Here is an 18,469-nt window from a genome sequence, read left to right as displayed (position 1 = left end):
TAGTGCATTCAGGCCAATCCACGCTGCAATGGAAGGAGCCCAGCCATGAGGCTGTTGCAGTATTCAAGAAGACAGATGATGGTTGCTTAAAGAGGGTGGTGTCAGTAGAGATAGAGAGAAGTGGATAGATTAGAGAGAAGTTTAAAAGGTAGAATCAATAAGACTTGGTGATTTGTTGGCTGTGACACAAGGAAAAAAGAAGTTAAAGATGGCTCCTGGACTTTAGCCACTAAGAGGATGGTTGTGCCATTTCCTGGTCTGGGGACACTGAGAAGAAGAGCAGTTTTGCCAGTAAAGCAGATCCACTGTAGACATGATGTGTCTGATCTGCCAGTGAGACACGAGGTACTAGGTGCCACATTGACCATTGGCTACACTGATCTGGAGCTCAGAAGAGAGGTGTGGGCCAAAGATATGAGTCTTGGAGATATCAGCTAATAGGTGACATCTAAAGCCATTAGGAGGGATGAGATCATCCAGGGAGGACAGGTAGAATGAGCATAGAGCCTGGATGAAGTCCTTAGGGACCTCCATTTAAAGGTCTACTAAGAGGGAGGAGGTGGCAATTTCACACACACCTATTTCTTGTTGCTGTTACTAATGTCACCTTCAGGGAATGAATATTGTAATTATTTAGGAACACATGGTACTTCAAGAGGCTTCTCTCCACCAGGGCACTGTGTGTGTGTGTGTCTGTGTGTGTGTATGTGTTGCAGAGAGGAAATTGCATCTGAATCAGCTGAAGAGCATTTGTAAACTACACTCACAAATTCCAGTGTGTCCCTAGGGGAAAAGAATAACAGATGCAAAAAATTTCTTTTTAGAGACACATGCCCTCATATTTTAGAGAAAACTGGAGCTCATAAAAGTACAAGTCATTGCCCAGTGCTACACAGCTGGTTTGATGATAGCCCCACTGAGAGGAGTTGAAGTTGCCTGGCAATTACTTTGAGCCCTTTAACCCTTGAGGAATGTACATTTATCCATCAGTTTCACAGGCTAGATTCCAGACACATCAAGGAATTCTAGCATCAGCTATTGGAGGGTTACCCAAATGTCCACCATGCATTCAGTACCTGTGGGTGGAAGAAGGAAATTCTCACTTATTGAACCAGTACTATACAACCATGACAGCTTCAGAACGATGCTGCAAGGCAGGTATTATTTTCCTCATTTTACAAATGAAGAAACTGAGGCTTATGAATTGAGTAATGTGCCCACGGATGGCAGAACCAGGCTTGAAATTTGCTCTTACTACTGGCCTTACACTAATTTTAGGATGTTAGAGCCAACTGTATGCATTGTACATTGACTGTAATATATATTTAAGCATTTCTTCAAAAAATAAAATTACAGTGGAATTGAGTTCATGAGCAAATATATTTGTGTGAGCCTCTCAGCTTTCTTCTTGTGAAACAGTAGTTCTGAAGCCAGACTGCATTGGTGAGAACCAGGCTCCATTCCTTACTTGAGTAAACTTAGCCAAGGTACCAGACTTCTTTGTGCTTTAGTTCCTCATTTGCAATAAATTAGAATAATAATAATACCTGCTTCATAGGGTTGCTATGAAAATTGAATGATTTAATGTATGCAAAAGCTTTAAGACTAAAACACCACCTAACGTGTAGTGGCACTATGTAGCTGGTCCCGTCTCTAGCATTACTATTCATTTGCATTCACTATGATTTTTTTAGTCCAAGAGGCTTATCTGAGTTTCCAATTAGAAATTAGTATCTCCTCCTAGCCCCAGAATTTTAGAGTTTTGCTTTGTTCTCTTAACAGTATAGTTATGAGAAGTGATGCCCGAGTAGTTACCTAAGGGGGTACAGAGCAGATGCAAGTGGCTAACCTGATTTGATCCTTCATGCTCAGTAAATTGAAACGTCAAGCATATTTATGCCTCAGGGCCTTTGTCTTCTACTCTTCTCACTGTCTGGAATGCTCTCTCCCTGTGTAATAGAACAGCCTCCCTGAGTACTTTCTTCAGGTCTCTGTTCAAATGTAACCTTATCAAAAGGCTTGTCCACACCACTCTATCTAAAATAGCATCTCCTTCCCACCATTACTTTCTGTTTTCTTACTCTTTATTTTTCTTCAAAGCACATCATCAGAAGTATTACACGTCTATTTATTGAGGGTCTGTCTCTCCATTAGAGCTTGAGTTTCTCAGGAGCAGGGATTTGGTCTGTGTTCACAGCTGTATTCCTAGCACCTAGGACAGGCCCTGGAACATCATAGGCCATCAGTAAAGATTTGCAGAATAGATGAGTGGATGTGTGAGTGAATGCTAAGTTACAATTCACACAATGGGATTCATGGCTATCTGCAAAGACCACCATGATTTACAGGTGCATTGTCACCTACACAACTTTGGGACAAACTGGACGGCTCCAGCCCCTCACTGCAGGTAAGAGTACTACCATCTGTCCAGTTCCCCAGGCCAAATAACCTCTGCATCATTCTAGGCACTGGATTTTTTTTTCACCCTCCTGATTTGTTCAGTCCCAAGTTCTTTCACACCTACCTCCACTAGATCTCAAGTCCGTCTATTTCTCCTTTCCTTCTGATTCTAGCCACCATCTTGTCTCACCTGGCTACTAGAATAACTTTCTTATTGAACTTTCCACTCCTATGCTTCCTCTGGACCATTCTCTACAAAACATGCAGCACACACTTTTGGAAACAAGTGATCCCTGCCTGTAACTCATTAGTGGCTTCCTATTGGCCTTAGAAAACAAATCCAAACTTCTTACCACATTGTACCTGGCCTGGCATGGTCATTCCCAGCCCTCTTCTCTAATCCTATCTTAGGTAACTCTCTCTACCTCACACTTTACAATGTTCAATCACCCCAGCCTTTCAGTTCCCAGAACAACCTCTGGGCCTTTGTTCTTGCTGTTTCTTCTGCTTGGAATACTTCTCACTTGACTCTTCCCATGCCTAACACCATCTCATCTTTCAGATTTCAGGTTAAATGTCACCTAATCACAGATCAACCGGCAAATCTTAATCAGGTGCCTCCAGTTCTTCTCTCCCATAGAACTATATTCTTTAACTTTTTAAATACCTTTCATAATTTTAAATCATGCTTATTTGTTGTTTGATGTCTGTCCCCCACTCTAGATTGTAAATTCTGTCTACTGTGGTATATCCAGCACTTAGAAGAGTCCCTGACACAGAGTAGCCACTTAATGAACATTTTTGGGTGTTGTTGAATGAATGTCATAGAGGAACCTGCAGGAAACCCTGAAGATACTGAGGGACAAAAGACAGGAATTGGGTGCTTGGATCTCAGGATGTCTGGTGGTTGGGGCTTGTAATCAAAGACGGATAAATCCTTCCAAAATACTGGTTTCTTATTTATTACCTTCTCAGGTTACAATTTGAGTGAGTAGGAATGCTATGTTCTTTTCACCACACCACCAATATGGTGTGGCCCCTCTTGGAGATAGTAAGCATATTTTTAGATTTACTATGAGCATCTTAACGGCATTATGCCATTTAATACAATTCAATAAGATATGTATTGCTGTCATTTCCTATTTTACATTTGAACAAACTGAGGCACAGAGAAGTTAAATAGCTTGTTCAAGATCACAGGGCTGGTAAGAGGTAGATAAATGATTATAAATATGTGAAGTCCAACCTCACAGTCCGATTTGCTAACCACATGGCATTGTACCTATGCTCCCATGGTGGCCTGTACCAGCCCTTTAAATATCATGTTTATCCTAGACACACTTACTTTGTATCTCCAGCCCAGACTTCTACCCTGAGCTCCAGACTCATTTGTCTAACTACCCATAAGACATCTTCTCCTGGGCATGTCAAACTTAACTTTTCCAAAACTGAGTTTATGATCTACCTCTGTACCCCCATCCCCCATTGCCAAACCTGGTCTGCCTCTATTTCCTCTTCTCAGTAAATGGCATCAGGAATCCATGAGATGTGGAGATGTGTGTGTGTATATATACAGTATACACTGTATACTGTATGCGCATATGCGGTATACACTGTATACTGTATGCGCATATGCGGTATACACTGTATACCACATATACAGTATACAGTGTATGCGCATATACAGTATACAGTGTATGCGCATATACAGTATACAGTGTATGTGCATATACAGTATACACTGTATACTGTATGTGTATATACAGTGTGTGTATATACAGTGTGTATATACAATGTGTGTATATATATAGTGTATGTGTGTGTATACAGTATACACACACGTATATATATACACACACACACATATATGTGTACATATATATGCATACACACTCCTTTGAGAGATGGACTGCTTGGATTAGATAGTGGCATGGCATTTCTCCTGCCTTACTGTTGCAAGGACCATGACTGTTACATACCAAGGCACGGACCAAAATTTAGTACATAGAAGGTTTTCAGTATGTTCTTGCTGAACAAAAGAAAAAAAAAAATTTTTTTTGTGTAAATCTTATCTCTTTTTACTCCAGGTAATTTCCCGTGATACTCGTTAATTTTCTCAGTCATTTTTCTAAGAATATTTTTCCAAACTTCTCTAAGTGGTAATTTTTCTCTCCCCAAGGTTTTATTCCCAGGAATTTGTATTGCAGTGTATTAATGAAACAACTCTATGTTTCATAAAAATCACTTTCATTTCTTTTCACTTTGATTCTTGTGCACTTGGATTTATGTGGCAAGGAATACTTAATAATAAGGAAAGACCTATCTAGAAACAGCAGTGTCATCATTTGGCAGTAGAGAAAAGAATGATTTATGGGCCATATAATTAGCAATCATCTGTTTCTCATTTATTTCTCAGGGCTGAAGTTCAGAAGGCATTCAGTAACAAGCAATAGGTAATGCCTTCTCAGTTCTTCCTTGAAAAACTGAATATAAACAATAAGCCCCATACACTATATTTTCCCTTAAATATGTAAAGGGGACACACACACACACACAGAGAGAGAGAGGACTCATAGATGTTCATCGCCATTCAAGAGAATTCAGGTAGTATTTTTTCTCAAGATAATCAAAAAATCCTTTAATAGCCCCAAATAAAATCTCAGTTCATTAGTAACTTAATTTTGCTTTACATGAAGGAAAGCCTCTTTATTTTTGTTGCTTTGTTTTCTAAAATATGAAATTCTTTTAAGATGAATCTGTATAAACTGATAAAGCAACAATTCAGAGTCTATGCATCTTAAATGCATTTGCAAAGCCATGGATTTATTTAAACTTCAGAAGTTATCAGGTATAATTCAAAAGGAAGTTAAGAGGTGAGGGTATGGAATCAGCTCTGTCTGGGGTAAACATTCAGTTTGGCTATGGGTGAGCCACTTGTCACCTCTCTTTCTCCTCCTCTCAGAAACTGAAGTCACGAGATTCATATGGGAATAAGATGGGGTAACATGTGAATGTGCTTTGACAATTGCAAAGCATGAAAAATAAATAAATAAATAAATACATACATAAATAAATTGAGGTTGTTATTGTTATTATTTAAATAATAAGTGATTTTCATCAGGCTGAATAAATCAAAACAGCTATCCTTTTATGCAGAAAATGGTTGAGATCCCACATCAGAGTTTTAGTTGATTCAGTATGTGTCCAGATAATGAACTTAGCTTTTCTACATATAGAAACGTGGTATTTAAATTGTTCTCTGAGTGGAATATTTTAATATATTTTTAATTTTACATACATTTATGAAAAGTCTTCAAATGATTATTTTCCCACTAGATTGTTTATTTTCTGTAAAACCTAGCAATTACAGTAAATCTATGGAGAGAGTATGCTCTAAGCACTATATTCTGCTCTAAATCATTTGTTTAATTCAGTGAATCTATCACATTTCCATATAGTGTCTTCTGTGTTGCACAATTTTACTCTTTCTCTCATAGGAAGGTGAGTGAATATAGAACCTTATAGGAACGCTAAGTGAATTTAACGAAATCCCATTATCATGATTAAAATTTCCAACTTAGGAAGCCACAAAGCCTTCCCAGATATGAAATATACCTTCATATAAAGAAAAAGAACTATTTTTAGGAAATATAGTCTTTCTTCTGCTTTATAACTTGGAAAACTGTACTATGTATTGAAAAGCAAGCGGCAATCTTTTCTAAAATCCAACAAATGCTCAGCTGAAAAGCTGTGAGACCATTTCAGATCCCCAAGGCATCGTTGCATCCACAGGCATGAAATGGGGCAGGACTGACAGTGTGTGTGTGATGTTTCTGTATGTTCCATATGGGCATCGCAGCCTGTGAGCTCATTCACATACCCGACTACTTAGCTGATCTAAGCAGCTGTGCCGGGAGGACTGACCATAATAGGTTACTGAACAGAAGAAAAAAGTTTTTATAGAGACAAAGCATTGGCCATCAAATTTTCAGTTGTTACTGGTTTGTCCACTCCCTGGACAGGCACCTCATTTGCAGTAACCTGCAGTGTTCATTCTAAGAGTCACTTCATTGACAGTCACTTCCTGCTTCACAGGAATCCAATATTCACCTGGGCCAGGTCTAACTGCCCACATTTCGCTAATCATATTCATGGATTGGACAAACATTGGGCATGTGGTCCCTCTGTGCCAAGCACTGTGCTAGGCCCAAAAGATCCAACTACGAATAACAGAAATATTCCTTGTTCTCAGGAGGGTTATACTTAGGGCACTACTTGTCCCAAGCCAGAAGACAAAACCTCATTTCAGCCTGAACTGCCAGAAAGTTAGGCTTTTCAGACCAATATTGGAGAGTGCCTCCCACTACTGATGGGCCCTGGCCTTCCTACCCTTGGGAAATTCAGCATCACACCAGTCTCTGAGAATACTGCAGTTGATGCCAATTTGATTTTCGTAATATCTTGCTGAGTTGATTTACATATAGTATTTATAACCCTTGAATGTTTATAATTCAGGTCAAAAAGACTCCGAATTAAAGTATGATAAATGAATTACGACTTTACATCCATCTGCAATTTGAAAACAATTTCCCAGAGTGCAAATTTACCCCAGCTAGAGGAAAAAGTTGAGCTTCTATTTTTGTTAGTTGTGCAAAAACAAGAAGAAGAACCAACAAAGGATTTTTATGCAATACTAGTATAAGGAAAGTCTAGCCACAAAGCACAAAGTCCTAACATATCTGTCAACATTCCTAAGCTATAAAAACTTAAATGCCATGCAGTCCAGATCAACCCTATATGAGAAAGATGGGGTAAGTAATTGCCCACTTTACTAATTTAAGCTAGCTTGGCTGATATTTTCTCACTTTCCTTCTACAACTGACCCCTCCTTGTGGAAAGTGACTTCCAAAGAGAAATCTCCTAATTGGTTTTTCATGTCCTTTTGTCCAGAGGCATAGACCAAAATCTGTTGGATGGTTATCAGGGTGTGAAGTCCTAGTTTTACTTCCCTACGTTCTGGGTTGATAAAAAGCCCCGAAGGAGGCAAAGTCTTTAGCCAAAGAACACAGCTCTTTCAAAAAGCTTTGCCAGTCACCCACCCAGATTGCAATCTCACATCTTTTGGCTCCCTTCATCTCCACCACCACCAACTTTTGCTTTTGCCTGGATGACTGAGAACATTCCTTCTTCTCCCTCATCATTTATTCTCTATGAAACAGCCACAGTGATCTTTGACAACCTAAATCAAAGTGGTTTCCCAGTGTTCCTAGAATAAAGTCCGCTGCACATTGTCTTCTGCTCACTTTCTCAGCCTCTTCTGATGCCACTCTTCCCTCCTTAATACACCTCAGCCCTCTGCTCTCCTTTCTCTCCCTCAACATACCAGGCAGCTTCCCAGCTCAGGGCCTTTGCACCCAGAGCGCTTATCCCATGCTCTTTCCCCAGCTGGTGCCTTCTCCTCCTTAGGTCTCAGCTTACATGTCACCTCCACAGAGAAGACTTTCCTTGACCCCTTGTCCAAATGAGTATGTAGCCACCTCCCATAACTCTCATTACTTTATCTTTAGAACACTCAATATTATCTGAGTCTTCTCTCCTCCTCCCTCCCTCCCTTCCTTCCTTCCTTCCTTCCTTCCTTCCTTCCTTCCTTCCTTCCTTCCTTCCTTCCTTCCTTCTTTAGACAGACTCTCCCTCTCGTTGCCCAGATTAGAGTGCAGTGGTGTGATCTCGGCTCACTGCAACCTCCGCCTTTCAGGTTCAAACGATTCTCCCGCCACCTCAGCCTCCCCAGTAGCTGGGATTATAGGCACCTGCCATCATGCCTAGCTAATTTTTGTATTTTTAGTAGAGACGGGGTTTCATCAGGTTGTCCAGTCTGGTCTCGAAGTCCTGATCTCAGGTGATCCGCCTCAGCCTCTCAAAGTGCTGGGGTTACAGGCATGAGCCACCACGCCTGGCCTGTCCTTGCTTTTCAACTTGTTCTTGCCCATCTTCTTTAACATTTTTGTAGAATGTAAATGTTATTCATACCTCTCTTGTTTACAGCTGGGTCTCCAGCTGACATGAGTGCCACACACACAATGGGATGTTTATTAAATGAATACATGCACTTGTAAAGGTCTGGCCTATTGCTGAGGAATGCCCCAAATCATAAACTCTGTCCAGGTCCATGCGTTCTAAGTTCCAACTCAACTTAAACTGTGGGAGCCTTGAATATACTTTTCAATTTAGTTTCTTTTTTCTGTTTCAGTCCTCTCTAATAAATAGTGACATTATCTTTGTGAAGTTGCATGCCCCATGGGAAGTCCTTGGAAGATATGCAGAACAAATGAATGTAAGAATGCCTTTCAGGTAGGTAGAAATGTATTTTATTCCACTCTCTCTGCTGCTTCACTGTAAATCTAATGTTCTCCTCTCTCAGAACAAATAAAACTGAAATGCAGATTGGAAGGCCATTAGAGGAGGGAATCTTTCAAATGTTTAGGATATGCAAATAAGCCTTCATGGCCAATAATGATTTCATGGCTTTTTGTGAAAAATTCTGGCTGATTCAGTTCTTAGCAGGTAGATATTTCCAGTGCCTGTAATAAAGAAGCATTTTCCAAGTAGCATTTTTATTTCCAAAGTGCCATTTTTAAAAGTCCTGTGTACTGCTGCTTTGAACAGCCAGACCACAGGCAGCAGTTGCACAGGGGCATATTTTCATGTTCTTTACTGACCAATCCCTTCCAGAAAAACATTAAAATGTATTTCTGTAGATACAAGTGCAAGAAATTTCATGACAATGTGATCTTCTTTTAAAAAAAAATTTTTTTTTTTAATTTTAAAAAGTCATAAGTACCCTGCAAACACAAATATTGATATTTGTTCCAAGGGGAATAGAAAATACTTTGTATTCCTTAGTTATTTAAAAGGATTAATTTACCTTCATTTCACAATGAATATTTTTATTTTCCCTATGGATTATGGAAAAGTGATCTGCATTTGCTATATAGAAATAAAATATTAAACCTGAAATTAGAAATGCCAAGATATGTGGGTCTTTTGTAATGCAATCTGCTAAAAAGGTGGATGGATGTAGTCCCAAGGACAGTTCTGAAGGGACTCAAAGAATGATGTACTTTTGGTTTGCAATTTGCCAGTAAGACCACATTAGGTGACAGAAATGAGGCAAATTGGTGCCAACTCTACAGTATATCTTTTAATGAGCTGTGGAAAGTTGTGGAGACAAAGAACATTTATAGAGAGAGAGAAGGGTTAGGGACACATTTAGAGAAAGGCAATTTCCATTCACAGGCTTGTGCATCTTATCTCCCTGGTGCATCTTATCTTCTTTGTTTATTGGCCTGTATGTCCTAATACCAAGTCAAAATAGAGGCTGCGATTTCTAGCATCTGTTTTCTTGGAGGCAAAATTCTCAGAATGGATAATAAATATAGTTCTGATCTTATGATTTATTTTTGTATTTAACTGTTAAAAAGAAAATCTGAGAACTCAAGGATTAAAAAAAGGAATACATACCCACTAGGGAGAGATAAGGAATGTCAATTTAGATTCCACTGAAATTTTTTATACTATAATAGTTAAAGCCAAATATTTATCAATGATATAATAAGTGTCTAATGTGGATTAATACCATATTATACCTGAGAACCAAAAGAGAAAGAAAGAAAACCCTACAAAATATGTCTAGATAGAAATTTATACACCCCTCTCCAGTATAAATAAATCTCATAAAACCTTCTGCCAGAACACACTTCTGTAACAAAGAACCCACAGAGATGATAGAAACTTGAGCAATGTTAATGCAAAGCCAGTTCTATTACTACCTGCAAAGGATTTTATATCTGAAGGGCCTGGCCACATCATGAATAACACTTCTGCATGCCTACTACGTAGCAGAAATGTGCTGCCTCCAAGCAGCATTAATACTTTTTTAATGCAGCATTGAGAGAATGTGAACCAAGCAATGAAATGAAAATGAACATGAACAATGATCTTCTTTTTAGATATAGGAATTCCTGCAGGACAATTTTAGAAGAAAATATTGTTAATGTGTGACACTAATTGACCTCATTAATATTGATGTAGTTTTACCTACTAAGCATGGCTTCACTTGTAACCTGATGGATTAAAAACTTTTGCTATTATTGTGTCCACAGTTTCAGACAAATAACTCTAGTCTAAGGAGATACATGCATTTCCAAAGGAGGAATTCTCCCACTACATCATTTCCACAAAATGTACAAACATCATTTTAGCTGAATTTAAATACCCAAAGAATCTTACCTGTATTCATAATTTTCTGTAGATGGTACTTCTGAATCCCAAGTTTAGTCGCCATGGATTTTTATCCCTATAATGTTTAAAAGGAAATATAGGAATAGATTTCTTATGAGAAATTACAGTAAAACCTGCTTCTTAAATACCTATATGTCCATGGATATTTTTTATAACTAATAGACCTTACTTTTTAGAGAAATTTTTAGGTTTATAGAAAATTGAGAAGATACTAGTGTTCCAATATACCCCTTCTCCCCCAGCCTGCAGTTTCTTTATTATTAACATTTTGCATTAGTGTGATATATTTGTTAAAATTGGTGGACCAATATTGATAAATTATTATTAACTAAAGTCCATAGTTTAGGGTTGACTCTATGTGTGTGTGGTTCTGTGGGTTTTGACAAAGGCATATCATGTATCCACCATTGCAGGATCATACAGAATAGCTGCACTGCCCTAAAAGTCTCCTGTGTTTCACCTACGTTCCTTCTCCCCCTGACCTGTACCTCTGGCAACCACTGATCTTTTTATTGTCTCTATAGTTTTGCCTATGTTTTAAAGCTTTCACAAATATGCAAAAAAAATTGGTGGTATATAAACTTACCATTTACAGAAGTCAGAGAGTTCAGTAACAGTTCAGGATATACATAAAAAGTACCTATTTCATTATTATTCCATTCAGTTTCGGTTGAAGCCTGAAATATAGAAAGGGAGGTTGCATTTTAATAAATAATCTAATACATGTATTCTCCATTCAAACTACACCAAGAATTTTCATTTTTAACATTTTTTAAAGATAGATTTTTGTAGAGTTTCCAGAATTCCTTCATTTTACCTATTTAATTCTCCTAAAGCCAGGGCCATTGGTTAGCCAGTGTGCCCCGGCGTGGTTATGTACAGCTGGGTGTTAATGCTGACAAGTCAGTGTCCTTCCCATACTGGTTGTGAAATGCATATATATATATTTATTTATATTTATACTACTCCTGTCTATACCATGAAAGAAGTGTCCTGTGTAAACTTAAAGTGCTATATAAATATTAGTTAATATAATAGCATGCCCATTAAATTATGTATGTTGCCCTCTGATCCATCTTTGCATTTTCCTGGGGAAAAAAGCTGACCTCAGCTGTAGCTGTGCAGATACCAATCACTCCAAATTATCATACTGCACATGCTTTGTAGGAAAGGAGCAACCATTAAAAAATTATGGTAATAGGTAGAGGGAGAAATATCAAAGTAAACTGTTTCATAAGATTTCATGACTCAAAAATGCATGCCCTGTGTTCCCACTGTATTTCTCACTGTTAATCTCTTTTTAGTTTTTTCTTCTTCACCTCTTACAGGCTTCTATCTTCAATCTCCTTTCCTTCCTTGCTAGTTCAAACTGTAACTGACGATGGGTTTTCTTCTCGACTGGCTTCATTTTTGCTGTTCTTCCAGGAGAAAAATCTATTACCTGCCCCGCCGTTACAAGTTCATGAGCAGGTTAGTAGCACACTCTGTCCTGACAGTGTTTGTCTTTCTGTTGGCCCGTGTGCTCCAACAATGACAAGGAGCTATAAGCTGGAGAAGATGAGCCTGTGTCACATGGGAAAGCTGGCTGCCATGCACATTTTAAAATCAGCTGTGTCTGATTAGCCTCAGGAAAAAAAAAAAGATGAAAACGTCCCTCTCTGCGTCTTCACAATGACTTCTCCCCACTTGGGGGGATGCCATTCATCTGCAAGTGTGCTGGGGCTATTGCTTTTTAGCCCATTCTTTTTTTTTTTTAATTTCAATAGTTTTTGGGAAACAGATGGATTTTGGTTACATGGATAAGTTATTTAGTGGTGATTTCTGAGATTTTGGTGCACCCATCACCTGAGCAGCGTATACTGTACTCAATGTGCAGTCTTTTATCCCTCACCCCCTCTTTTTAGCCCATTCTATTATCAAAAATCCCAATATCTTTGGCCTAGATGTTCTCCCTTCCCTTCCCTTCTTTCCTTCCTTTTTCTTTTTTCTTTCTTTCTTTTTTTTTTTTTTTTTTTTGAGACAAGAGTCTTGCTCTGCCACCCAGGCTGGAGTGCAGTGGCACCATCTCCACTAACTGCAACCTCCGCCTCCTGGGTTCAGGCGATTCTCCTGCCTCAGCCTCTTGAGTAGCTGAGATCACAGGCATCTACCACCACACCCAGCTAATTTTTGTATTTTTAGTAGAGAGAGGATTTCACCATGTTGGCCAGGCTGGTCTCGAACTCCTGACCTCAGGCGATCCGCCTACCTCGGCCTCCCAAAATGCTGAGATTACAGGGTGAGCCACCACGCCTGGCCAATGTTATTTTTTTCTACAAAAATTCTTCCCTCCACTATATGTAATTTGAAAGCTTGAAGTGCAGATAGTCATCCTTAGCTGCTGGCTACTTGACTTCATGAGTGGGGTCCTCCTATGTTAGTAATGTTTTGTTAATAACGTATGCAGATGTATAGCCTAACTCAGGTGCCCTTCCTACCCTCTTTTCTGCCCCCCCCCCGAAAAAAAAAACCCACCAGATGAAGATTGCATTTACTATACTTTGTATCCTCCCAAAACTTGTTTTTCCTTGTTGTTTTTTGAGGAGCTAGGGAGAAGGGGAATGGATCAATGATGATGTCCTCTAATTTGATTCTGTTGTGATCATTGGGGAATCTAATTTCAAAATCTTAATTGATCTTATGTTTTCATTCACCCTGAGCTGAGCTGAGCTGATGGTTAAACTGGGAAACTAGTAAATTTATCTGAAAATCCTAGTTAGTTCAACTCTATGAAATTTAGAATTCAGGTTCCCTCTGTTTATATGCTATGTTGAGTGATAAATAAAAGAGTAGTTGGTACATTATTGTGGGTTTACTCAAATGCATGTGCACTCAGTGAAGTACAGTGTGAGAACTGACCTCCAAAGAAGTGAAAATGTTGTTTCTCAAAAATTGCCTGTGAGCAAGCTTATTGGCAGTTCTTCTTTCATTAAGCAGTTGACATGGCATTTGGATTCACCATGATTTAGATTGCTACCTTGTCACATTGTAATCATCTATACAATCCTGATATAACAGTTTAGCCTACATTAATAGTTCTCAAACTCCAGCCAGCATCAGAATCACCTGGAGGCCTTGTTAAGGCACAGATTTCTAGGCCTCAACCCCAGAGTGTCTTGTTCAGTAGATCTGCAGTGGGCCTGGGGAATTTTCACTTCTAATGATTCCCAGCTGCAGCTAATGCTGCTGGTCATGGGACCATGTTTTGGAAACCATTGGTCTGTATGATAGGCCAAGCTCCATCTTCCCATTAAAATATGGATTTGACTGACTATGGGACGGGAAAACAAAAACCAAAATCAAAGAAAACCTGAAGGAAACACAGCAAGGTGAAGAGAGGTTTCTTCCAACTTTGAGGGCTAAGTGGAAATATCAAGTTTGTACATGATATTGTTTCAATATTCTAGATTCTAAAAGGAATATAGGGTTGGGAGAAGTCTTATTCTTGTTCGGACTTGCCAAGTCAGCAAAGTCAGTATGTGTGGAACAGAGCACACTGGGATCATAAAACCTATGTTGGCACTGGATGACTTTGGGCAAGTCACTTCTCTGAGCCTGAGTTTTTCACATTTATAAAATGATATTAACTTCTACCCTGTATGGTTTATGTGAGGTTTAGTGCCTAGTATGTAGCTGATGTGCACAAATAGTATCTATTAATAATTATTACATATAATATTTAGAAGGATACCCTTATGCAAAGACATAAGGGTATCCTTCTATTCTTCCCGTTGTGCTTCTGAATTTGTTATCCATCTCTAAGTCTCTCCTTTCTTCTGTCCTCTAGCAACTAGTCCACTAGCTAAGTTCTGAATTTATCTGCCAAGTAGTCATTTTCTCCATTTATATTCTCTATACAGGCATTGGCTCTACTTCCCACACAGTCACCTAATTTAAAACCTAAGGGTCCAGGTGTGGTGGCACACACCTGTAGTCCCAGATACTTGGGAGTCTGAGGTAGTGGGATCACTTGAGTCAAGGCATTCAAGCCTAGCCTGGGCAACATAGTGAGGCCCCATCTCTAAAAATGTAAATTAAAAAAACCTAAGGGCCATTTTGGATGTTTTGCTCGCTCATCTAATCAGTCTCTCAAATTCTGCAGGTGCAGATGAATATTTCTAAAAGTCCATATATTACTCTTCATTCCCACTGCCATTGACTTAGCTGAGCTCCCATCACCTCTTGCCTAAACATCAGTTTATCTTCCTGCCTCCTTTCTGACCGCTTCCAAACTCTCTTCTATTCATCTCCTGAGTAGCAAATCTGATTATTGTCACTTGGTGGCTACCATAGAGTGATCACAATAAGGTTAAAAGCATTAGCTTAATTACAGCCCTTTATAAACTGTCCTCGCCCATCGCTTCCCTCCCACCACTCTTTGCTCCATCCATATTGAGCTCATCGTTTCCAAACATATGTTATGCCCATGTGGGTTTATGTGCTTTTGCGTATAGTGGTCCTTCTGGAAGATCCTTTCCTTTATTGTTCACCAAGGTGAAGTCTACTCAGTCCTCAAAACTCAGTCCACATTTTTGCCTTTTGCCCAGGTCAAATGATCTCTTTTCTGCTTTTCCATTGGGATCCTATGGCCCCATCACCCTGTGCTGTAATCTATGATGTAGGTGTCTAGCTCTCTACCTGGGTGGTATTTGAAGGCAAGGATGACTCATTCAATTCTGTATTTCCAGCACCAAGCACATAGTAGATGGAGTGAATGAACAAATGAATCTCCACATGTGTGTATGAGGATTGGAGTAGGGAGAAAGGAAATCACAAGGAAAAGAAGCATAGAAAAACCAGGTCTGCCTAAAGTTTCAGACACAGCCTTGGGATGAAAACATTTGCTCAAACAATGGGGGTGGGATGGACAATAAGGGCTTAAAAGAAAACAGTGATAAAAGGAACTATAGAATCTCAAGGTTTTATGGGATGTTAAATGCCATCAAGTCCAACCACTCGTCAGATACTTAAACTTCTGCTTTCTGGTCAGCCAGTCTATGTTTGAACATCTCTGGAGATAGTAAACTCCCTAGCCCATCTGTGGGCAGCTGTGACTGTTACAAAGTCCTTCCTTAAAATAAGCTATAATCTCTGTCTCTTTAGCTTTCACTCTTTGATTGGAGTTCTGCCCCCTGGATAGATAAAAAAAAAATCTACAGAGCAAAAAGGCAAAGCATGTGAGAAATATTCTGAAATATAGGCAAAAGGGCTTAGCACTTAGCAGCTATTTGGAAATTCAGAGTTGAGGAGAATGAGGTTCTGACACCTAAGGGCTAGGGAAAATATTGTTGGAGGTAAAAGAAGACTGGAAATCGAGAGGAGATACAGGTGTGGTGAGGAAGTTGACTTTTTAAAATTGATTCTGTATTATAACTCAACAGTAGATTTCTTAGGTGTTGGTGTCCTAAAGTCCGTTGGAACTGATGGCAAAGCAGCTGAAGAGAGTGGTAATGCTAGAGAATCCAGTGTGGGAGTCAACATGACCTTAGCCAGGGGAGTGTATGGAATTTCCCAGGAGGAGATGTAAAGGGTGAAGAGAAGAGTGCCTGTGGCAGTTCCTTTGAAAATCCGCGTTAATGGGATGGGGGAGACCTTAGGAGAATGAAAAAGAACAATTAGAGAAGTAGAAGGAGAATGAAGAGAGGGTGGTGTCAAAGGCACCAAGAATGAGATTCCACAAGGAGGGCTGTGCTTCAACTTCTGATGATCAATCAGAGATGAGAATCAATTTTGGATATTTAGAAGTTTCAGTAATCTCCGTGACAACAGTCTCCATGGAGTGGTGGTTCTCAAATGTGTGTCAGGATCATCTGGAGGGCTTTTAAAAACACGGATCACTGGGCCCATCCCCAGTGTTTCTGATTTGGTAGGTCTGAGGTGGGGCTCGATAATTTGCACTTCCATCAAGAGCCTAAGTGACACCTGTGCTGATGTTACTGATCCTGGACCACATGTTGAGAACCATCACTACAGAGTGGAGGATAATGAAAACCAAATTATAGCTAGTGGAGGAAGGACCAGGGCTGGATGAATCAGAGGCAATGAGGGTTCACTGCTACTTTGATAAGTTTCATGGTAGAGGAAGGAGAAAGAGCGGACAGGATTTAAAACAGGAGCCAATAGGAGGAAGGCAGAGGAGACTATGACCTTGTGACCCATCACATGTTCTCCATGTGTGCAGAGGAGAGGCTTTGAGTAAGAGCTTGAGAAATAAACTCTTCTTTCTTTCTTTTTTTTTTTTTTTTTTTTTGAGACGGATTCTCGCTCTGTCGCCCAGGCTGGAGTGCAGTGGCATGATCTCGGCTCACTGCAAGCTCCGCCTCCTGGGTTCACGCCATTCTCTTGCCTCAGCCTCCCAAGTAGCTGGGACTACAGGCACCTGCCACCACGCCCAGCTAATTTTTTTTTTTTTTTTTTTGTATTTTTAGTAGAGACGGGGTTTCACAGTGTTACCCAGGATGGTCTCGATCTCCTGACCTCGTGATCCGCCCACCTCAGCCTCCCAAAGTGCTGGGATTACAGGTGTGAGCCACCACGCCTGGCCGAGAAATCCTTCTTTCTAAAGCCGAAGGAATGGCTTACAAAACACTAGTCTTTGGCCTGAAAACATTGATGCTACTTCTAGCGCACAAATCACAACTGCAGAAGAATTTAGTCATTGGAAGGTATTGGAAGACTCTGGGCCAAGCTAAAGGAAAAAGAAGTCCCAACGAAGGTAGTTGATTCAGAATGGCCTCTCAAAATAGGCTTCATTGCATGCCACATAGAATTAAGTCTTTGATATCACTGGGATGTGTGACTTTCTGAAGCCCAGTATATGGTGTACATTTTAAAATCCACGTTGTCAAAAAATGTTGCATCTACCTTAACTCTTCATTTCACATCAGAACAGACTGATTTAGATGATGGAGAGTGTCTTTTTCTTTGTTAACAGCTCTGATATTCTAAATTGAAGGCCACATATACAACTTGCCATCTAGTAGTACATCAATAATGAAACACTGACCTCCAATATCCTAAAATTCCCCTGTCGCATGAAATATGGATATTTAAGTTAGCTTGTAGTTTGATTTATATAAATGATATTGAATTTTATTAATCCATGAAAGCGTCTCTGAAACAAACCTATTTCCTAAGAATAAACGAATTAATATCTCTAAGGTTTCTGAGCGGGCAGAGAAATAAAGCACTTTTTCATAAATATCCTTATTTTAAAAAATCACTTGGCTCTCATAAAGCATACTCATGTAGTTCAGACATGTATTTTTGGAGTTAATGCTCTTTTTATCCATGTACTTGGTCTATTAAATGCTGCTTTCTTTCTTATCTTTGGACAGGCTTATAGCCATTATAAATTGCCTATCCAATTAAAAGGAGGAATTTATCATCTTTTGGCTGCCCTTTTTTTTTGCCTTCACAAAATATTGCAAATATAGTCTGTGGAAGATATGATTACAAAGTAACAAATCTGATTATTATGGGTGGCTTGTAGGTGGAGTCTCATTACTACTCCTTCCCTCCACACCCCATATGCATTCTGCCTGACTTGATCCTGGGTGAGGCTTGACAGTGTGAATGCTGGACCGTATTGCATTATACATTCAATGCAGTCACAATTTATCAGATGAGCATACAGGCAAAAGGCCAAAATGGCTTGTGTATTTTCATCCTTGTTTTAAAAAACTAATACATGTAAATGTTCCAAAGCCTTTGGAGTCTTCTATAAGGT

General features: G+C 39.4%; 1 protein-coding gene across 6 annotated transcripts in view; it reads left to right on the top strand.

Annotated features, from left to right (window-relative positions):
- ANO4 (anoctamin 4) overlaps nucleotides 1–18,469 on the top strand; it is a 399,084-nt gene that overhangs the window by 232,448 nt on the left and 148,167 nt on the right. For 4 of the 6 annotated variants that reach the window (XM_058425434.1, XM_058425435.1, XM_032168899.2 and 1 more), the window contains 2 exons: nucleotides 8,651–8,751; nucleotides 12,127–12,171. In XM_058425434.1, the coding sequence (XP_058281417.1) occupies nucleotides 8,651–8,751; nucleotides 12,127–12,171 (146 nt within the window). Of the gene's footprint in view, nucleotides 1–8,650; nucleotides 8,752–12,029; nucleotides 12,172–18,469 lie in introns of those variants that run through there. The other 2 variants (XM_058425436.1, XM_032168900.1) reach the window with 2 other exon arrangements.

Source organism: Hylobates moloch, unplaced genomic scaffold (assembly GCF_009828535.3).
Source record: "Hylobates moloch isolate HMO894 unplaced genomic scaffold, HMol_V3 SCAFFOLD_12, whole genome shotgun sequence".
NCBI classification, from domain to species: Eukaryota; Metazoa; Chordata; class Mammalia; order Primates; family Hylobatidae; genus Hylobates; species Hylobates moloch.
Note: the sequence above shows the minus strand (reverse complement) of the source record. Positions and strands in the feature narration are given on the sequence as shown.